Below are 23,805 nucleotides of genomic sequence, written 5' to 3' on the forward strand. Positions count from 1 at the left end.
TCCTTAATGCTTTAGGAACAAGGACCATATTTCCAAAGTATACAATATTATCTGTAACCATCAACTCATGTCTTAATTTGTACAACTTTTTTAATTCTACACCATAAATATTTCTATCATTTTTTGGCCATTCTGAACTATACCACATCTTTATTTGTTGCAAGTTACCATCTTTATTTGTTTCATTTTGCAATTCTTTTAATTTACTTTCTGATATTTGCAAGTCTTTGTCTAGTCCATACACTTTTTCTGTTTCTACACTATGCACTAACTCTTTAAGTGTTGGCTCTATTTGCCCATTTGTTGAATTATAATGCCTAGACAAATAGTCAGCAACATACATTTGAGAACCTGGTATGTACTTAATGTCAAATTCATATTTTAAAAGTTTAAGAACCATTCTTTGCAGTCTGGCTGAAATTTTATTGATGTCTTTATTCATTATCGCCACTAAAGGCTTATGGTCTGTTTCAACAACTATTTTGCGTCCGTAGACAAATTGGTGATATTTTTCCATTGCAAGACAAACTGCAAAGAGTTCTTTTTCGATGGGAGCCCATCTTTGTTGACATTCTGTATAACATCTAGAATAAAAAGATATTGGTTTACCATTTTGAAGAAGACAAGCTCCCATGCCACTTTTTGAGCTGTCAGTTTGTAGAGTCACCAAACCGTCTCTCTTTAAAATATCTAAGGTTGGGGCTTTACTAATTTTCATTTTTATTTCTTCAAAAGCTTGACTTTGTGCTGTACCCCAATCCCACAATACATCTTTTTTTAATAGATCCCTAAGTTTTTCAGTTGTTTTGGAGTATTGTGGTATAAACTTACTTAAATAATTGCACATACCTAAAAACTTTTGTAGTTCTTTAACATTTTTTGGTTCATTCAAGTCCACAATAGCCTTTACATGTTCAGGATCAGGTTTAATTCCTGATTTTGACACTAACAACCCTACATATTTAACAAAATCACTTCTATACTGAACTTTGTTTGGATTAAATTTTACATTGAACTTCCTTGCCCTATCTATTACTTCACTTAAAATTTTATCATGGTCTGCTAAACTGTCCCCCGCAACAATTATGTCATCATAATACACATTTACCCCCTGTATATCACTAAATATGGCTGTATTTATTCTTTGCATTACCTCGGGAGCTGAAGAAATGCCGAATGGCATTCTCTTGAAAAAATACCTTCCGAAGGGAGTACCGAAGGTGCAGAGTTTTTGTTCATCCTCCAAACTCACTTGAAAAAACCCATCCTTCATGTCTAGTACTGTGAAGACACTTTTACCTGCAAGTGAATTATATATTTCTTCAGGTGAAGGAATTTGATAATTTTCTCGAAGAATGGCTTTATTCAACTCTTTGGGGTCTAAGCATAACCTAAGTGACTTATCTGGTTTTTCTACAATGACAAGATTGTTGCACGATGCGGTAGGTCCTTCTACTTTTTCAATTATTCCTCTACTTTCATAATTATTTAAAGTTTCTTTAAGTCTTTCATTTATAGTCTGTGGAACTCTTCTAATAGGCTTAACTACTGGCTCTGAATTCTCTTTCAGCTTTATTGAATATATACCTATATTGCCTAACCCATTAAACACATCATCATTTAATTTTACAAATTTATTCTTTTCTTCTGAGACTACAGCATCTACTCTTTTTATTAAATTGAATTGGACACAATCAGGCAAGCCTAAGATTGGTTTAACAGGCATATCCACAACAGTAAATCTTACATTGCCCTTTTTTCCCCTAACAGTACAGGTTAAATTAACACATCCCACAGTTTTCATTTTTTCTTCATTATAAACAACTAACACTGTGGGTTCCCCGAGTTTACATTTGTCTAATTTTAAGCTTTCAAACAGTTCCAGTGATAAAGTACTACAGTCAGCACCAGAATCCAGTTTAAATTTTATATCTACTCCTTCAACATTTATTACTTCATACCATTGTAACCTATCTGAGCTACTTACAGAGTCTACTACAAAGTCTTCCGAACTGCAGTCGCTGTCATTTGTAGATTCCCTGATGCCATCAACTTTGTTTTTTGTGGATCTTTGTTTTTGCTGCGGTTTCTCTTCTTTCTTCTTAAATCTACACATTTCTGCATAATGGTTATAAATGTTGCACACAGTACATCTTCTCCCATACGCAGGACATTTTCTTGGCTCATGTTTCTTACCACAATAACTGCAATTGTAATGAATCGGTTTCTTTACATATTTTCTATAACGAGAACTTTCTCTTACCATATTTACTGACTGTACTTTTTCTTCCAGCTCTTTTACATTTTTCTTGCTGTATTCAGCAGCCTTGCATAATTCTAGTGCCGTATCCAAACTCAGTTCCTTCTCTCGTAACAATCTCTCCTTAATGCCCGTCTCACTCACACCTATCACTAACATATCTCTTACCATTCTATCTTCTTCTTTAAAGTTACATGTCTTGGCTGCATTCTTCAATCTTAAAACAAATCGTTCCACCGGTTCATCTGGCTCTTGTCGTAAATTATAAAATCTGTAGCTGTTCACGACGGTGTTAGTTTTGTTTTTAAAATGGTCATCAAACTTTTTAAGCAACTCAGCCCATTTTAATGTAGAAGTGTCACTCATACCATTGTAAATCTCTAAAATGTCTTCTCCCGCGCAGGTTAAGAAAATGGCTACCTTTTTTTCATCGGTCCCCTGTTCCAAATCCGTGGCCTGTATATATAAGTTAAACATCTGCTTGTATTTTTTCCAAGCCTCCGCATCTTCAATCTTGTATCCTTTAGGAGGCTGCAAGCCCAGGGTCATTACGGGCGTTTCCTCCATTTTGTTTGATCCACAAAGGTTTTATTTTCTTAACAAAGACTTCTATTTACCACTTAGGTTTTTTCTTCTTGATGTTATACTCTGTTTTCACCTGACACCATGTTTCGTATGCATGGAACAAGGATTCAGTACTTTATATTAAATAAAAGATTATTTACTATAATCAATAATTGTATTCAATGACGCCATGTTCGCGAGTGCCCTCTTGCCACAGATAATCCTATTTATGACACATATGTCACACCCTGTAACTTCTAAAATAAGAGAATGATAAAACAAAAAAAAATATATGATGTACATTACCATGCAAACTTCCACCGAAAATTGGTTTGAACGAGATCTAGTAAGTAGTTTTTTTTAATACGTCGTAATGTCATAAATCGTAAACCGCAATTTTATTATGTTACTTGCTGCTACGGAACCCTTCATGGGCGAGTCTGACTCGCACTTGGCCGCTTTTTACCTTTACATTGAAAGACGGAAATTTTAATGAATATATTTCATTGTAGCTGAATGTTTCAAATAGGTACAATAAACCGTGTTTATCCTCGGAATTTGTGAAAACAAGGCTTTAAATACGTTCAAGAGCAAGAAAAACGAGTTACTTTTTTAGGAAGTTTCTATAAAGAATGACCCTTTCTTACTGCTCATGAGTTAATTTTTGAGGTCTATCTATTGAAAGGCCCCAGTTTATATAAAAATGGTTATGTACCTTTTTTTGGAAGAAACAGCTATACTTAGTCTGTTTTTAGGGTTCCGTAGCCTAATGGCAAAAAACAGAACCCTTATGGATTCGTCATGTCTGTCTGTCTGTCTGTGCGTCCGTATGTCACAGCCACTTTTTTCCGAAACTATAAGAACTATACTGTTGAAACTTGGTAAGTAGATGTATTCTGTGAACCGCTTTAAGATTTTCACACAAAAATAGAAAAAAAACAATAATTTTTGGGGGTTCCCCATACTTACAACTGAAACTCAATTTTTTTTTCCAACAAACCCATACGTGTGGGGTATAGGTCTTCAAAAATGATATTGAGGTTTCTAATATAATTTTTTTCCAACTGAATAGTTTGCGCGAGAGACACTTCCAAAGTGGTAAAATGTGTCCCCCCCCCCCCCCTGTGATGAAACTAAAAAAATATAATTATGATCTACATTACCATGCGAACTTCCACCGAAAATTGGTTTGAACGAGATCTATAAGTAGTTTTTTTTAATACGTCATAAATCGTAAACCGCAATTTTATTATGTTACTTGCTGCTACGGAACCCTTCATGGGCGAGTCCGACTCGCACTTGGCCGCTTTTTTTTAAACTATTATGATGTACTGTGTACTGCTACCTATACTAGAAAATAGTATGGAACGTTCATGTTTCTAGAAAATGAATGGCGTAGGTACCAATACCTACTTTAAAGTTAACAAAAAACGGACTAGGTATAGTTGATAATTATTGTTGTCAAATATTTATGTATGGTATCGTAAAAGGCAGCCTGAACTTTGTTCAGACGAAGTACCTAACTATCTTTTATTTTCGAAGAATCTAGTTATTGTTTTTAATTAGCAGTGCGTCACGGGATGTTATCTCCCGGCATATATTTACATTATCTTGCAATGCTTTTAATTATGGTCGTAGCTACATATTGCATATAATTATATTAGATATGTTTGAGTACAGCAACCTTTTTGATAGTAGATGTTTCCATAGCTTGTTGAGCGTCTCATACAAAACCAGTATAAGTGTGAATGTACCTACTGGTGAATGTGATCTATATTTCTTTCTTGTCTTCTACTGTTTATGGACACTTCTAAAACATGCGGATTCGATGCACTCTAAACTCTTGAATGTACAATGTACATACCTAAGGTATCTATTGTTAAAATATCCCTTGTTCTTCGTACATTACTGAGTTACATTACCAGCATTGTACAAAGAAAAATGTTTGAAAGTAATACACTTAATTTGTTACTCTGGCGTGTAATCATGTCAGAGCAACGTACGTGCTTTGATATAGTTAAGTATATATGAGGTTTAATCTCTCCGGCCTTACAACAAAAGAGTTTACCTTGCACTTGCTCATGTATTGACGTAAGGCGTTCAAGAGGTTAATTTCATTATTTACATACATCGCATGTTTTCTATGAACAGCCATGTTGATTCTCACTTATTTAATAGATCGGTTTTAATAACTATAGATCGTTTAAATACCTACTTAGTATGTACAAGTTTTATTAATGCGACCTTGTTCAAGTCTTTGTTTAGTTAATTAGCTTTAAATTACGCAGGCGCTTTCTCATTGGTCAAACCAGGAAACATCCGGCTCGAAGGACCAGGAAGGAACCTTTTTGCTTTGTATTTAACATGCAGACTAAAGCAATTGAAGAAGTAAACTAAGTTTGATCGTTTTGAAATCTAATAGGAATAATAAATGTAGGTAATAGCAAATATTGCTTCGTCACGTGGTTAAAAACAATATATACCTACCTATTTTTATCTGAGCAGTGCGAAGCGTTTCTGTGAAAAAACAGTGAGCAGAATTGCAGTCGGAAATGTCAGAATAAGGTACGATGGACAAAAGCCGATGAAGACAAACCATACCATACACTCTTAATGTGTACCTAGACTATCAGTGATGAATATGATCCTTGTATTTATTGGACATGTTGTGACGACCGAAGAAGATATGTGGGGACAAAGGTTTTCTTTTTATCTCTCTTTGAACTCTCCCGTTTAGCAAAATTTATAGCCGTCGACTGTTACAGTTAGGTACTCTGCACAATCAAATTATTAGGTAAGTAATAAAGCAACAAGGTACGATATGACCCATAAATCAATTTGACCGTATCTGTCGCTACGCTGCATACTTGATTTGTGCAAAAAATATTTAAGCCTTAAGTACTTTTACAAAGCATAGCACAGATGGTGTACTAGTGGCATTCGTGTGCTTGTGTCGTGCCACAGTGTCGTGACAGTGGTAGTGACAGACTGATAACCAGCATCTCTTGCGAGCCTGCAGTTGTGTGCCGTGTGCTATGCGAATACGCCGTCGACTCGGCGCGGGCGCCGCTCAAAGCCAGTTCTACTGCAACCTCCGGCGGCTCGCCTGTATGACACGTTAACCGTACAACCCAGTGTTTATATTGTGCATGTTGACTTAAATAACCGATTCACAATGGATAAACAGGAGCCCATCACAGATAACGGTACGTAAGCTGAGGGAGAAAGTTGCGCGCGAGGTAATGACCCCGATATTGCAAATTGCAATCTTATAGATAAACCTTGGAAAGTTCGCATTAACATTAGTGAAGGTCCCAGCTGTTAGGCTTTTGTCTTTTGATAAAATTTAAGTACGTGCTTCTTTTATGTATTAGGCGTGGTATTTTATATTATAGTTAATCAAAATCACGTGCGTTCACGCATGTTTATTAATATTGTATTGTAAATGATTCAAATAATTGAATGACAACAAACCTTAGTACCTCAATAATAGGCAATTGAATACTTAGGTGGTGGTATTTTTTAAATACCTAGGTACTTAAATAATTTAGTAAGTTGTTTTTGTTTCAAAGTTTATACTTACCTATACGCATTTTGTCATAAGTACCTCTATAGATTATTTATTACTTGAAAGTGTCTAAACTTTATTTCTTATTCGAATCTACTTATAAAAATATATTGCACCTAATTGTAAGTAAAATAAATAATAATTTAGGCTTTTCCTTTCCCCTTATAATATTGTTAATAAACATTGTATAAAATTAGTGTTGTACAACCTGATCAAAATAATTAACTATTTAATGAACGTTTGCTTGCGGTTTTTGCAACATCAAACCACGGTGCACTTTGGAATTCGTAGCCGCACTCGCAGTATGCCCCTAAATCTCGTAACAAATCACGGCATTCACGGCCGTCACGGATAAAGGCCTCCTATATATGTACTACTTTATGTTTATTCCTTAATTGTGTCGGAATTATATCAATCAAAAACTGTCCCACATTTGTGTACTGGAGGTTTGAGAGCGTTTAGCGCATAAAAGTCTAGACTCAGAAAAGTAGTCTACGACCTACGTAGATAAAAAGTGCTAATGATACGAAATAGTAAGTAATAATAATGTAAGAAAAATTAATAAAATTATTTCGTCACCACACCAGCTCGGAAAGGCTTACTAAATGCACTTCAAAAACTGATAAGAAAGTTGTATTTTATCCACATGTGGGGCAAAGTAATATTATGCAAATATTGAGTTGTTTGCTCATATTGGCTGATAGAATGGACTTTTAAATGATGATTTTGGGTGATAAATATTTAATTACATTAATTTGGATTTTATTTGATTTCATTTTGTTTGATGTTTTACAGTTGGTATTTTCCTCGCGTTGGTGTGGTGAAAAATGTTGTTTCACTCAGTAGCAAAATTTGTTTAACCCTCGTACCTTGAAACCCTCGCAACGCTCAAGATTCCGTTTTTCTTCCGCTTACTTGGGTATCAATATATATTAGCACGAGCGGTTAAACAACAACTTTGCCCCCTTGTAAAACAAATAACTATTGCAATTGCACCACATCAGCTGGTAAAGGCTCTCTTGAGACTTGCATTTTATTCACAAGAGTGGCAAAGTAATTAGATGCAAATTTTGAGTTCTTTCCTCATTTTGCATGGTGGAATTGACTTTAAAAGTGATGATTTTGAATGATAAATATTTAATAGCGTTCATTTGGATTTTGATTTGTAATGTTTTACAGTTAGTATTTTCTTCGCGTTGGTGTGGTGAAAAATATCGTGTTGCTCTCGGTCGACGTTGCGAGGGTTTCAAGGCACGAAGGTTAAACAAAATTTGCCCCCGAGTGAAACACAAAATTTTTCACCACACCAACCCGAAGCAAATATTAAATGTAAAATATCAAACAAAATCAAACCAAATCAAATCCAAATGAATGTTGTTAAATATTTATCATCCAAAATCATCATTTAAAAGTCTATTCTACCAGCAAACATAAGAAAACAACTCAAAATTTGCATTTGATTACTTTGCCTCACATGTGAACAAAATGCAACTTTGCTATCAGTTTTTGAAGTGCAAAGTAAGCATTTCCGAGCTGGTGTGGTTAAAATAACTATTTCAACACTAGTATTTACATTTACATTATAATTTTAACAGAGGTGAATATATTTTTTTCCTCTCTCCCGTTGACCAAACTGTGTAAAGTGTTCGAAATGTCGGGATGTATTTTCGATTCATGAGACGCGATATATAATCCATTAAAATAGTTTTATTTGTATAATTTGATACGATAAGTTCAGCGCGACGACGAATTAAGCATCTATTAGCTAAGTACCTAGGTAATACTCACTTATAAATAACATATAGATCACGGCTAGTGACCTTTTTTGATACACTCTTGCCGAAGCGCAATTCGAATTAGGTATTTACTTATTCACTGGAACTGGTAATATATATGAGTCGCTTAACTTCAAACTCGGGTATCTCCATCTGTCAGATTATGCGATTTTGGTATTAAGAAAAGGTAATAGGGTAAATATTTGCTCAGAGGGTCGGATGGATTTACCCGAGTTTGAAGTTAAGCGACACATATGTAGTTTCCTACCTATAGAATTTTATCTATTGATAGGTATATTAAATGGCCGCACTCAGAGTTGCCCTATGAAATTATCGGGTCCATTTTATCAATTTGTTGTCAATAATTCTTCCTTCACTTTATCTTCACTTAGCTAGAACTTTCTATAGCAATACAACATACCTACTACTAGTTGATAAAATGTTATGTATATGATGGTGTCAATTAAGAGGGGACAATCACCTCATCAGCTTCATCTCTTCCGCTAGGTATATAGCAGGGGCACATTCAGGTTTTTTAAATATGGAGGTACGTATACCTACCTACGCTAGGGCTGTATTTCTTTGCTTTGATTTGTATCTATAATAAATTGATCTGTATGTTCGTTTTTTCTTATTTTGATCTTAATAACATTTATGTCAAGTTATGTCGCACTAATTGTTCAGAACTAATCAATGAAGTTGGTTTAATAGACGCATTTCTCATTAAAATGGGCACAAGAAACGGGGTTAATATGTAAATAGGTAAATGTCTCGTTATGTTCGAAAGTAATATGTAAGGAATTAGTTTTAATCAGCTCATTCTTGTTACAAAACTTATCTATTCAAGGTTGTTTCAAACAATCTATTTACATTTATACACTTATTTATATATACTTTTTATTGTTGGACCATATTAAGTATATTAGCTGAGATTTACTTTATGAAAAATAACTGATCCTGAGCATTTACCTACTGCGTAAATTTTAAATCCACCTAGATTGCCTATCGACGTCAGTACTTAAGTAGCAAAATTGGTCGCGTGACCGGTAATAAGTAGCAACTAAAGTGGCTATCACTGGTAGTTTGTTATAATATTTACAAAGCGACAGGGGTCGCTGTCGCTGCTTCAGCTAAACAGGAGCAGGCCTATTTATCTATTTAGGCCTATTCTGCACAACTAATTTTGGTGATATTTACAGTTTTACATTTATATCAACAAACATCAAATCATCTAAACAGACGAAATTTCTAATTTCTGTACGTAAATAGTAGCTAAGATTATGTAGGGACCTACATTTATTTTTTCACCAGCTTGGAAAGGGTTACTTTGCACTTCAAAAACTGATAGCAAAGTTGCATTTTATTTACATGTGATGTAATCAAATGCAAATTTTGAGTTGTTTTCTTATGTTTGCTGGTAGAACTGACTTTTAAATGATGATTTTGGATGATAAATATTTAAATAACATTCATTTGGATTTGATTTGGTTTGATTTTGTTTCATATTTTACATTTAATATATGCTTCGGGCTGGTGTGGTGAAAAATTTTGTGTTTCACTCGGGGGCAAATTTTGTTTAACCCTCGTGCTTTGAAACCCTAGCAACGCTCAAGATTCCATTTTGGAATCTTTCGCTGGCTCGGGTATCAATATTAGCACGAGCGAGCGGTTAAACAACAACTTTGCCCTCTTATAAAACATATAACTAATGCCATCAGTCTATTACTCTATTTTTCCTTGTTCAGGGGCCAAGCTGCAAGAAAAACCTCCTCCTCAGACCGATTTAATTCAACGAATAACAGGCTCATTCGGAAGATATCAACTGTTGCTATGCCTCCTTATATTCTTGACAAAGTTTCCCGTCGCCTTCCACCAAATGGCGATTTTGTTTCTTGCTCCGAAACTCAGCTACACATGCCCAGACACCGGAGAGGAAACTTGTCCTTGCCCTAATCCAGAATACGACACGTCAATTTTCAGCCGGAGCATAATAATGGAGTGGGATTTGATATGCGAAAGGAAATGGTTGACTAGTTTTACACAGACGCTGTTTCAATTAGGCACGCTGCTGGGCAGTGTACTGTTTGGAATGGCATCCGACAGGTGACATTGAACTTGTTAATTGTAATATATTTACATTCAATATTTCTACGAGTAGTACTTATATTATACAGGGTGACCTTAGCCATTGGACAAACCCTGAAATCCCACGTAGGGTTACTTCTCAGAAATGCTCTAACGGTAATATTTTTTTAATTAGAACAAAAGATAAAAACATAAATTTTCAAACTAAAGTTATTTCCAATAATCGACAACAGTGCTTTTGACAATTTGTTTGAAAATGTGCGGTAATGATGACATTTGTCAAAAGTCAGATGCTTATTAATGTCATAAATAAAAAAGATAATCAAAACGGTCGAAGAAGGTTTCATACTATTTATTACCTCAGGAGCTACGTACACATACAGGTTGCTCCAAAGTAAAAAAATCGTAATTTGTTAATTTCTTCGTTACCGCTACACCGATTGTTATGATACTTTGTATACTGGTTCTAAATACCCTAATGCATATGTACATTTCGGCTTTGTCCAATGGCTATAGGGACACCCTGTATAAATGCTGAAATGACGCGAATGAAAACATTACTGACCTCTATATTCTTGATAAGTTTGTTTTATAAATATGTAACAATATACAGGGTGATCAATCCAAATGGGTCAGTATGGAGAAGTCAGAAACTATAAGAGATAGCGAAATCTGTTCTTAGGAACCATGGCGTCGATTTTAGATTTAATAATAATGGCATTATTTTTTTTTTTAATCTATCATACATAACCGGGATTCGAACCTGGTCAATATTCTTGTTGTTTGTTTGTATGGCAACTTTTAAACGATGCGTGATAGGTGTGGGGTGCTCGACCAAATATCATAGAGGGCCCCGAGACAAAACAAACTACATTAAAAAAAATTCAAAATGGCCGACTTTTTTTTCATTTTTTCAAGTTGGTCCGAGCGCGCTGAGATTTGGCATGCGGTGAGCCTGGGGGCCCAAGATTACCATGTCAAAAAAAATTTATAGAAAAATCCAAAATGGCGGCGGACACGGGCAAAGTCAAATTCCCAAGTAGGTTAAGCGAGCCCGAAGGGCGAGCTTTAGGCCGGGAGGCCGAAGGCCGACCCCGGCGGAAGGCCGAAGGCCTGGAGCCTCCAGCCCGACTCCCAAAACGCGAGGCCAAAGGCCGAGCTGCGTGAATGCGGTGCTTCCAAGCGTTCTACCAAGTCAACTGTCTTGATGAGCGAAGCCGGCGGGCCGAATGCCCGACGGCGAAACATCGAGGCTTGCGAAGGCCGAAGGCTGAGCTCCGCGTAGGGCCGAAGGCCCGAAGCGTCACACGAGAGGGGGAAGTTGGAGCTTAAACACGACCCAACACTTTTCCTATTGGGAGTCGCCTTTTGGGAGTCGGGGTGGATGTGGTTATGTATGATAGATTTAAAAAAAAAATTGAATGCCATTATTATTAAATCTAAAATCGAAGCCATGGTTCCTAAGAACAGATTTCGCTATCTCTCATAGTTTCTGACTTCTCCATACTGACCCATTTGGATTGATCACCCTGTATATAACTGTGCCAATGCAATCATCGTTAAAAAATGATTTCTAAATATTTATCAAATTAGATTTTGCTCCATTGAGACACTTGCGTTGCGGTCATAGACACTACAGACAGCACGTGACCTGTGGCTTTAATGCCTGCACCTTATACTTACTTTTTTACATTTTCAGGTTCGGGAGAAAGTATCCTTTGCTGGTAGCAGTCGTGATACAAGTGACCATGGGAATAACAGCAGCTTTCGTCCCCGGCTACTGGGAATTCACATTCCTTCGATTCTTAGTGGGCATGTCCGTTGGAGGCACCATGGTCATTGGATTCGTCATAGTCATGGAATTCGTGGGGACCCAGTACCGTGATGTTATATCGGCTTTGTATCAAGTACCCTTCAATATGGGTCACATGCTGTTACCGGTGTTCGGGTATTTCTGCAGGGATTACTCGAACTTTCAACTGGCCATCTCGATACCAGCAGTAGTACTATTGTCGTACTTTTTCCTAGTACCTGAAACTCCACGCTGGCTGATAGCGGTTAAGAGAACTGAAGAAGCCGTCAAAATTTTAGAATGTGTAGCAAAAGTGTAAGTAATAAGATAAGTAAGATATGAATATTTATGAAAACTGGATAACGCAAACGTTTACATTTGTTACAAAATACTACTTAAGATAACCGTCGGCGTTATCATGATTTAACTTTTACGCATGCTATTCCTTTCAGAAATAAGCGCCCAACAGAAGCCATACGAACTGACATTGAAAATTACCAAGCTGCACTCCAAAAAACGAAACTCAAAAAGGGGAACATTGTAGACCTCTTTCGAACTCCGAACATCCGAAAAAACATCTTAGCTATGGCGTTTAATTGGCTGGCATGCAGCTATTGCTTCTACGGTGTGTCGCAGTACGTGGGGCAGCTCAGTGGAAATGCTTTCATCAATGTCGCAGCCAGTGCCAGTGTAACTCTCCTCGGTTCCCTCTGTTCCATACCGCTTATGAAAGTGATGGGAAGAAAAACCATAGTGATTAGCTTTAATTTTATTTGCGCGTTCTGCCTACTCGTTCTGGCCGTGCTACCAGACGGGCCGGGTAGGGTGGTCTGCGCAAGTGTAGGAGTAGTGTCTAGCTTTATAGCTTTCGTTGTTGTGTACTTGTACTGCACGGAACTGTTTCCGACGGTGGTGCGGAATGCTGCGCTGGGGTTTTCTTCCATGATGGCGCGCGTGGGGTCCATGATCGCTCCGTTCGTGATCGCGTCGAGCAGCATGGGCACGTGGGTGCCCCCTGTGTTATTTGCTGTCTTGCCCCTCGTGGCAGGCTTTGTCGCTTTCTTACTTCCTGAAACCAAAGGCTGTGAATTAATGGTGACTATAGAAGAAGGTGAACAATTTGGAAAAAAAACGGATTGCAAAAAGTAGATGTTTTTTCTCATTAGATAGTGTTATTTCATAAGATTAATTTTGTCATTTTAAGTTACATAGGTAAATGTAAACATATTATGTTACCTAGTTGTAAATATTATATAATTAATCTACAGTAAAATGATTTTGGGAGAAGAGATCTTGTATTTATCTTAGATATCTCCGTACAAATATGATTACACTGATAACTAATAAAACCTATATACCTACCGACCCTGATAACTACTTACGAAATAAGCAAAAAGATAACTTATTAAGGATGAATAAAAATATCTACCTACATCTAAATCTAAAACAAGGCCATTTTGACGTAGGTAAGTGATATGTGTTCAAAATCAACGTTGCATGCATCTCGCTCGTACTGGCATATTTAGTGTAAGTTCATTATGTAACTTAGTATATTAGTGTTAGACTAAGTTATTAGGTAGACAATGCTCTGGCAATTCTGTTTTCTTTAATTTCAATAACAATTATGTATGTTAAATTGATGTGTCATACAGCTGTGCCATTTTATTTAAACTTGCAAACAACACTTTTTTTATATGGGCATGTTTATTGTTATGTCTACGCAGAATCACGAGGTCTTTCGGTCATAATAGGAAAAAAACCGGCCAAGAGCATGTCGGGCCTTGCTCAGTGTAGGGTTCCGTAGTTACCCTTCTGCCACAATAGATTGCCTTGAACTGGGGCTAGGGACATCAATTTGATTCCTAAGCCACTAATAGAGAACCATGTCAACCATGTGAATCAGTTTGTTTAATCTCTTACTACACTGCTTATTGAGTGACATGCCATGTCGATAAAGCGACAAGGTTATATAGTGGCCCTAGGAATCAAATTAGTTTACTTGACTGTACATTAAAGCAAAAGAGAGTACCTTATCGCAGCGCTTAGTAAGTACCTGTATATGTCTTTTTACTGTGCGATACGGTAACTCAAAAGGGGCTTAACCTATCATGCCTGCTATCAAAGATATATGTAACTCCGTATAAGAAGGGAAAAACGTGCCTCGGAAATCAAGAAAAAGTTATACTCGAATAGATGGCGCCACACCTATAGTACTCGCCTAGATGGCGTTGGCGACACCGTTTGATATTTAACAATTTTATGAACATGGGTCAAAGTCATATGGCGTTCTAAAAAAAAAACATTTATCCATAAGTATAGGTATTTTTTTATGTTAATTTTTAATACATTTTTAGTTTTAATACTGTGTCGATAGATGGCAGTAAATAAATAGTAATATTTGTAATTTTATAACCCAAAACAGAAACTGAAAAAAATTAAACGAATAAAAATGATTATCGTTCAGCGAATTAAATAAGTTAAAGTGACGTCACAAAGTTTGTGATTCCCCCCTCACCCCGTCACAACATATCACATTTTCTTGACCCCCTCCCCCTAAATGTGTGATGTAATTAATGGATGACCCCTAATGGAATGGCAAGAACCGAATTTTCTTCATTGCATTAACTATAATTGGTCTCTCTAGGTCTTGGTCCTCTAGTCAAGTGATTGTGTATTTTCATCGCCTGGCACTACTTTTCCCCCAAATAAAACGCCTGGCATAGTTATATTTGAATTAAATACATAATTAGCTATTATATCACACCAAACACAGAGCTCTATAAATTGCACACCTTCAATTGATTTTACAACCACTTTGTTGCCCATCCACTCCCACGCCCACCGCTAGACAGCTGCCAGGCGCCCAGATTAATTAATAATGATAGTATGGCATACTAACTAGAGGGATTTCGTTACTTTATAAATTGCATACCTATTTCCGTGGCTAGCTCTCCCTATAAATGGATTGGTGCCATATTGGTGCCTATACTTACGCTCCGGTTTGGGTTAAAAAAAGATGAGAACGAAACTCCGTTTGTATGGGAAGGTGAAATTCGGCTGTTGCTGCTGCGAGTGCTGCGGACTCTTATCCCCAGGCTAACCTTGCGTATGAAAAGCCGAGACATTATGATTAACAACGGTTGCTTTGTTGCAATACCTACCTACAACCAACTACAACGTAGTTTCAACAATATGGCGATTCATGTTTATTGACGCAGACCGGGGCCTATTTCTCGTACGTTACAAGTCTTGTAATACAAGTGTGTATCTATGGTAACGCTTGTATTTCAATATTTTATACAAGTTTCCGTTTCACGTAAATGTATAATTGTTACAAGAGCGGGGATAAAAGAGTTTTCACAAGTGTTGTTGTTTCACAAGTTGACAAACACTAGTAGATATTATATACTAAAATAGTAATTTCGTTTCTCAAAAGCTGTACTTTATACTTGTAGCTTGTGACTAATCACGAAATAATGAGGAGTCTCTATAAACTGCTAATATGCGTTTTTGGTAAAAATCGATTAATAAATAAATGAAGATATTGCATTTTTAAGATCTCAAACGTGTAAGTTTTGAATGCACTTCGTTAAAATCAGTAATATTATTAAAATTTAGCTTTTATTCTCCAAAAAAAACAGTAAACTCATTCCTATGAAATTATTATAATTGGGAAAGAACCAGTAAATGACCAATAACATAATAATTTTGTAACGAATTCACCCGTATTATAAAAAAAAAACTGACCCACCCTGAAGCTTGTAAACATTCATAGAGTGACTGACGAAACTGAGTTTGATTTTACACTTGTAATTGATAATTTTGAGAAACGTTTTTCATTACTACTTGTATTATTATACGCTTGTATATTCCGAAAACACAAGTCAGCCATTTTATTTTCCTCTTATTAAGATTATGATGCATAACAGTGACATTGACATTAAGATAACATTGATAATGGCCATATTGCATTTCCTTTTTGCATAGTAAACAAACCTATTTTCTAACTTTAGACAGCCGCCTTGTAGCACTTGTAGTAATAATTCCTACGAGAAACAGAATTAAAACACACTTGTACAATGAAATTTTAAATGTAAGCTTGTAGACTTGTGAACTTGTAACGTACGAGAAATAGGCCCGTATTTGAATCGCTTTTCATGAATTATACACCTGACAAAAAAAAATAGTAAGTATAAGCTGAGAATTTACTTTAGCTGAAGCAGATTATTCTCGTCGCCGGGTGCAGCACGGTTCCATTTTTATCGCAAGTCACTATGTGCGTTCCTTTCGCACTTACATACTTGTTAGAACGTGACAGGCATGGTGACAAGCGATAAAAACGCGACCGTGCTACGCCGCCAGATGTTGATAAGACTAACGGCCCGATTCGAACTTTAAGTTACGTCAATCAATAGATCTAGAAACGATATGGATTAGATATGTCAGTCTCAAATGTGACGTTTCTTCAAATAGACCAATAGTGGGACCGGATTTTTGCACTAAAAGTTTTGATAATTCTAAAGATGAAAAAGTGATACTTATCTGACATGGGACATATTTTTAAGCATATTTGTAAAATATGACGAAAAGTTAGAACGAGCGTTAGATATAAATTAGGTATTTATATATTTTTAGTAATGATTTTTTAATATTGAATTAAAGTGCAATGTTTAAGTTCCATCGTTTATAATATGTATGACGCTTTATAATGTAAAATTATTAGAAATTTTTTTAACGTGCTTCTTATTCAAACTACAAATTAGCTTATTATTTTGTCGATATTGAATTAAAGTTTAATAAATCCACAACAACATATCTAAATTCTTAAGTTAATAGGCAAGCTAAAAATTTAGAAGAATAAGATATATGCTTTAGAATTAATATGCGTTTTTTGTCCTATAATATCTAATATTGAATTAGAGTCTGTAAAAATAAGTCTATTACTATAAAATAATATACGCAGCCATATTATGGAAAATAAGAAATTTCGGTGTGTAGCTTGCATTGTAATAGTAAAATATATTTAAAAAGGCGCGAAATTCATACATACGCCGCGCTGGTCCGTCAGTGTCGCCGGCGCGGCGCCCGAGAGCCAATCATAGCCTACCTATACCTCGCCCCTCGCCTCGCCCCACCTCCCGCTCACAGCACTGTCTGTCTTTTCTTATCATTCATTTGTTTGTTTACTGTGGACATATATAAATTAGATGCGGACATTACGTGAAATTAAAGGGGTCCCTTTGTTTCCCATAAAGTTTTAAGTCATAATGTATTGTTTGTCATATAAGAACCTTCGGGCTCTCGAATTAAGGTTTATTTTTGAATGGCCTTAGTAGCAGTGTGATAGCGTTGACTCGGCTCGGAGAGTTGGCGAATTGGCGATTCATTCGCCGAGTTAGCGGATCGGATACCAAGTTATCAGTTAATTTAGTGGCCTAGTTGATTAGGAAGAACATTTGAATTTCGAAATTGTAATAAAAATGTACATGATATTCACAACTATTTTTTACCATAGTTTGTCAAAGGACTGTCTCATTTCAACATAGAGAGAATCATCATACTATCTTTGACTTACACTAGTACTAGCACCCAAAAGAAAAGGATGAATATAGTTTTTTGTTTTTATTTACTGACAAATTGGTTTGACCGACTATACCTATTTCTGGTTCCTATTGTCATGTCCTGTCCTATTCAACGTCAATATCATATTATGTATATTATAAACCAACTGCTCAATATTACACGTATACATATTGAATATACAATAAGGTAAGTGACCTCACCTTATTGTATATTCCGTGTCGGCCGTATATGCGTATATACGGCCCACCTTAAATTAAAATGGTTTTTTTTTAATAAACAGGATATTAAGTATGAAAAACTCACTCAAATAGGTATCTTATTTATTGAAGTTTCTTCATTATACCAAAATAGTTATAAAAATATTACGATACTCTTGGAAAATATACCTTTTATAAAAGTCCTATTGTGGGCCTTATTGAACACTAGCAGGGTATTACTTAATCCCGCAAAAAATAATCATTTTGACAGTAGACAATAACAGATTTTATTGTTTTTAACTTAAGAGTTATACATATACAAATAACAATATTACCAAATATTTCTACTATTATACATACTTCACAACAAGAGGATATTTATAATAAGTTAAAAATAATTCTTTTGGGCCTTATTAACTAAAGATATAAAAATTGTCTAGTTTACGCGAAAATAGTAGGTAACTAAAGTCAATAAACATAAATCTTTATTATTATTATGTTTTAACATCTGGGGGCACGGCAGTGCCCCCGCCAAGACGAGCAAAGCGCAAAGGCACTATCTACCTTTTCTCGAAGCGCTTCGTCGTTTTTTGGAACCCTCATAACTTGGGGTTGGATTATACTAGATAAACAAAGTTCTCGGACTTATTAAGTATATCAATTGCATAGCTCTTATACTTTAGATTTTATTCATATCTAAAAACTTCGATTTCGTCACTGACTCACTCACTTGATGATTATCAATACCTTTAGGGTACTTCCTGAAGTCCTCTAAGAAGCTGAAATTTGATATGTAAGATAGTTTTAGTACACAAACAACAAATAAATTCAAAAACTTGAATTTTTTAATCCCTAAGGGGATGATGAGGGGGTTTAATCTTGTATGGGGAATCAATAATCGCTGAACCGATTTAGTTGAAATTTGGTATGTAGATAGGTATTGTTATGGGGAAGGATATAGAATAGATTTCAACCTCAAAGTTTACCCTTACGGGGTGAAGGCAGATTTCAACCCCAAAGTTTACCCTTACGGGGTGAAGGGTTTATATGGGGAATCAGTAAGAAGTACATTGTGTAACAGATACTTATTTCAGGATTTTTAATAGTAAATCACCCCCAACCCTTTAAATTAGGGGATGGAAGATTGTTATAAGCAACTTACAAAAAGAAGTGAAATCCCACCAAAAACATTTTGATGTAAAATGTTGCCTAGACGAAACCATAAGGATCGCACTGTCAAAAAGTTATCAGATCTCTTGCCAAGCTTCTAACTCTACAAGCCCTAACTTCACTAGCTCTACACCTTAGTCAAAGTATGTGGCTCGGCCGTTTCGTTTCTACAAGAACTATTGTATGTATAATAAAAAAATCGCCCGAGTGCAAGTCGGACTCGCGTTCCAAGGGTTCCGTACATTACACAATTTTTAACAATATGTTTTTTTAGTGAAAAGTGAGTAAAATGTCTTTTAAAAACCCGTAGGGATCGGATCAAAAACTAAGTACTTAAGTCCGACTCACGCCACAGATTATACAATAGTTCTTACGAACAGATACTTATCTCTCAAACAAAACGCAAATACCTACCGTTTTGATACCTACACAAAAATACAATGGAGTGACCTTCAACGCGCCGCTCCCGGCACCGCGCGCACCGGCACAACGCTAGGGTTGCTGACGCTTAGAAATGATAAATAAATTCCCACTTAAACAGAGGAGTGAAATAAAAGGAAAGCTAAATCTTAAATTATACCTAATATTCCGATTATGCTTTAGTGTTTGCGAAATAGTCATTTTAAAAGGTCATATGTCCCTGCAGTAACCGCAGTGTTTACGCCGTTTTATACACCGCGCAATAATCCCAGCAAGAATTACATAGTTTTAAAACTTCGTGTAATTTAAAACCAGATAGAGATTAATGTTACATAGTAAAGAAAAATAATAGAAACCCCATGAATAAAGGTAATTAATTATAAGTTAACCAGAGCAAAAATGAGTAGGCACTTTCCGGTGTAAACTTACTGTCGTTAAAATAAACATTTACCAAAATAAATTAAAAATTTACTACCTATTTCAAATAGATAGATATCTAAATCTATACATTTGTCACACATATTAAACATTACATGTTTAATTAAAGAAATTCAATAGTAGGTAGGTACCTACTACCCGCGCGATTCGAACTGTAAGATATCGCGCCGTTAGACATTCACTAGATATGAAATAGTAAAGATATGTGACGTTCCACGGCAAAAGGTACCTTATGGCGGCTGGCGCTTACGCTTATTATTATCGCCACTCCAATATTCAGTCGGGGCAATGGTACCTTTTGCCGTGGAACGTCACATATCTTTACTATTTCTTATCTAGTGCATCTCTAATTCATTTCCCGAATCCCGCCGTACGTGTAACTATCGTAAAAATTGACGCGTGCGGCGCGCGGTGACGTGCGTACGTGAGCGCGTGTGGCAACCAACTGGCTTGCTTTTCTACCGTGAACGGGAGCAAATTCGTAGGTATTAATCCGAGCTCGCGCAGAGAGTTCCATAGGCCTGCTCACGCTTAGCTCCACATTTCTAATAGGTTTTCCTGTCATCTATAGGTAAAGAGCTAATATGTGTATTTTTTTCATACTAAAAAGACCCAGTAGTTTCGGAGATAAGGGTAATGTTAATTTTTTGGCTGTTTTCTTAAATAACTTCTAAACTATTTATTTTAAAATTATGAAAAAAATATATTTGAGATTCTAATTCTAAAATGAGCCCCTTCATTTGATATATAACAAAGATATCGTTTTTTTTCTTCTATTTATCATTCATCTCAAAAGTGACCCCTTTATTTAAATTTATATTACATTTACTTTACATGTATGTCTTTGGGTTATAGACAAATTTCAACTTATTAGTCCAGTAGTTTCGGAGCAAATAGGCTGTGACAGACGGACAGCCAGACACACGAGTGATCCTATAAGGGTTCAGTTTTATTCCTTTTGAGGTACGGAACCCTAAAAATAATGATTATAATAAGTTTTTCACCTTATGCCCATGTGGCGGTAGCAAAACAGCCAAGCCACATATTTTGACTAAGGTGTAGAGTTAGTGAAGGGGCTTGTAGAGTTTGAAGCTTGGCTCGACAAGAGATCTGATAACTTTTTAACGGCTACAAATATAATGACCACCAAAAAATACTTTGGTACCCTAAATAAAAAAATCATGCTTACCAAAAATAATTACTGAACACCAAAAAAATAAGGCCTAAAAATACAAAAGTACCACCACTTTAATTACGACTGCACTTCAAATTGTATTCAAATACCAAATATATTGAATGATCACCAAAAATCATTAATGATCACCAAATCTTGAAGACCAAATTAATGCGATATTTTCACCTAAATAAACCACTATGATTACCAAAAAATTTATACATATTACCAAATAAAGTAAACTGATGCCAAAATTACTAGCCCCTCCCGCTCAACCCCCCGTAGCCCGCACCGCATACCTACCTAACCTAATCTACTTTTCTAGTAGCATTTCGTTATGCTACTAGAAAAGTAAGTTAAACTGCTATCAGTTAAGTGGGTTAGGTTAGGTTAGCACTGCGACCCTTACAGAAACGAAATGGTACTAGAAAAGTAGGTTAGGTTAAGTTTCAACTGTTACCCATACAGATACGAAACGCTACTAGAAAAGTGGGTTAGGTTAGGTTTGAACTGCGACCCTTACAGAAAAGAAATGCTACTAGAAAAGTGGGTTAGGTTAGGTTTGAACTGCGACCCATACAGAAACGAAATGCTACTAGAAAAGTGGGTTAGGTTAGGTTTGAACTGCGACCCTTGCAGAAAAGAAATGCTACTAGAAAAGTGGGTTAGGTTAGGTTTGAACTGCGACCCTTACAGAAACAAAATGCTACTAGAAAAGTGGGTTAGGTTAGGTTAGAACTGCGACTGTTACAGAAATAAAATGCTACTAGAAAAAGGTGACGAAGTGGATTAATTAATTTAATAGGATAACGATATATTAAATGATTGCACATTTTAAATTAAAATGTGTTTACAATTTTGTGATCATTTACTATTTTTGCGTTTACAATGATTATTTTGGAGCCATTTGCTTTAATAGGATAGCAAGATTTAAAAATTTGGTTATCATTTTACATTAAAATGGAGTTCTAATTTTGGTGGTCATTTACTATTTTTGGGTTTACAATGATTATTTTGGTGTCATTTTCTTTAATAGGATAGCAAGATGTAAAAATTTGGTTATCATTTCACATTAAAATGGGGATTGAAATTTGGTAATCATTGACTATTTTTGGGTTAATAATGATTATTTTGGTGTCATTTCCTTTAAAAGGATAGTAAAATGTAATAAAATTGGTAATCATTTCACATTAAAATGGTGTTATAATTTTGGTGATCATTCATGATTTTAGGGTGGTAAAATAGATTTTTTTGGTATTAAATTTTATTAAATCTGGTGATCAGTTAAATAGCAGCCCTTTTTAACAGTGCGAGTCTTAGGCTTATGGTTTCGTCTTAGCAACATTTTACATGAAAATGTTTTTGGTGGGATAATTTTTTACAGTATAAATATTTATTCGTAACAGTTAGTATTATCTTTTAACATGATTTTTACTGTACATCTGGGCCCTATTTCACCAACGTGACAGGTGCGGCATTTGTCGACATCACTGTTACTGACGTCACAGGCCTTTATAGGCTACGGTAACCGCTTACCATCAGACGAGCGGTGTGGTTGTTTGCCACCAACCAGTGTTGGGCGTAATTAATTACTCGTGTAATTTAATTACTAATTTAATTACATGTAATTAAAATGTTTGTAATTTAATTACATGTAATTAATTTTTCTGTGTAATTTGCAATTGTGATTACATTAATTAGTAATTAAATTACTCAATTACTTTTCATTTACCTTTTTAATAATATGCAAATATGAACAAATTTACTTGTAGTAATTATAAAGAAAAACTTTTATGAATTCCATTATACGCTGGATAACGTTATAACATATTTTTTATCCCTGGAATCATACCTTTACAGGGTACTATGTGACAAATCACGTTGAATATGGCGGTCGGCGCTTACGTCGCGTAGCACCGCATTAGTATTGGGGCGCCGGTAATAATGACGTAAGCGCCGACCTAAGGTGCCTTTCGGGTTGGACTGTAGCAAAGGGGGGGCTGGGACTTGGACAATTGTCACAAGAAATACGACAATACCTGTTTTTTGCCGATATAATAAAGTTTTTTTTTAATAATACAATGATAGTGACAAACAGGAATAAGGCCCGTCCGATGGTAAGCTATAACCGTAGCCCATGGATGCCTGTGACGTCAGCAACAATGAGACTTGTCGAATTGTCGCACCTGTCACGTTGGTGAAATAGGGCCCTGGTGCTACATTACGACACCGGTGCTATAATAAGCACATTAAAACACTCCCTTTGGCCGTGTTTTAAAATTCGTCATTCGTTGCAAAATTTCTATTTTTCGCACTTCTATCGTAAATAACTACCTATGTATTAATAAAAAAAGTTACCTATATAAGTAAGTAGTTACTGCCTTTAAAAAGTATAAGTGTCTAAATTTTATTAGACTTTTTGATTCTTTAAAACGTCTTTAGGTCAATAAAGCAAGTGAAAAATTATTAGAGTTAGACCAAGAAAAGTCTGCAGCGATTTGGACAGCCCACGCAGTGAAGGTGTTATTTATAAGTCATAATTTCATAGAAGTTTCTTCAAATCGGCCTTATTAATGAGAGATTAAAAATATTCAAAATTATCTTAAAATATTTAAATCTATTATTTCATCTCATACGTTCAATAAGGCCCGGGACTGGACCTTTTTACCTGCACTGACAGTAGATCTTCTTAGCAACAAGTACAAATTCAGAATAATAGGGAGCAACTGCTATTTTTGAATGCTGGGCCTTGTTACCCGCCGGGCCTCATATGCCTGCA

General features: G+C 35.7%; 2 protein-coding genes and 1 long non-coding RNA gene across 3 annotated transcripts in view; 1 reads left to right on the forward strand and 2 right to left on the reverse strand.

Annotated features, from left to right (window-relative positions):
* Positions 1-668: 668 nt before the first annotated feature.
* LOC134794220 (uncharacterized) lies at positions 669-2,872 on the reverse strand. The gene is made up of 2 exons (XM_063765959.1): positions 1,988-2,872; positions 669-1,299 (listed from the first exon to the last, which is right to left on the reverse strand). Exons 1-2 carry the CDS (start codon positions 2,825-2,827, stop codon positions 1,276-1,278), a joined length of 864 nt encoding a protein of 287 aa, XP_063622029.1. The 5' UTR covers positions 2,828-2,872; the 3' UTR covers positions 669-1,275.
* Positions 2,873-5,796: 2,924 nt separating this feature from the next.
* Positions 5,797-13,333, forward strand: LOC134794247 (organic cation transporter-like protein). The gene is made up of 4 exons (XM_063766005.1): positions 5,797-6,030; positions 9,913-10,270; positions 11,952-12,359; positions 12,497-13,333. The coding sequence occupies exons 1-4, from the start codon at positions 6,000-6,002 to the stop codon at positions 13,191-13,193; spliced, it is 1,494 nt and encodes a 497-aa protein (XP_063622075.1). The 5' UTR covers positions 5,797-5,999; the 3' UTR covers positions 13,194-13,333.
* The window catches only part of LOC134794270 (uncharacterized), a 45,894-nt gene continuing 29,256 nt past the window's right edge, over positions 7,168-23,805 (reverse strand). The window contains exon 2 of the long non-coding RNA XR_010144652.1: positions 7,168-7,254. This is a non-coding gene — a long non-coding RNA (uncharacterized LOC134794270). The remainder of the gene's footprint in view (positions 7,255-23,805) is intronic.

Source organism: Cydia splendana, chromosome 10 (genome assembly GCF_910591565.1).
Source record: "Cydia splendana chromosome 10, ilCydSple1.2, whole genome shotgun sequence".
Lineage (NCBI taxonomy): Eukaryota > Metazoa > Arthropoda > Insecta > Lepidoptera > Tortricidae > Cydia > Cydia splendana.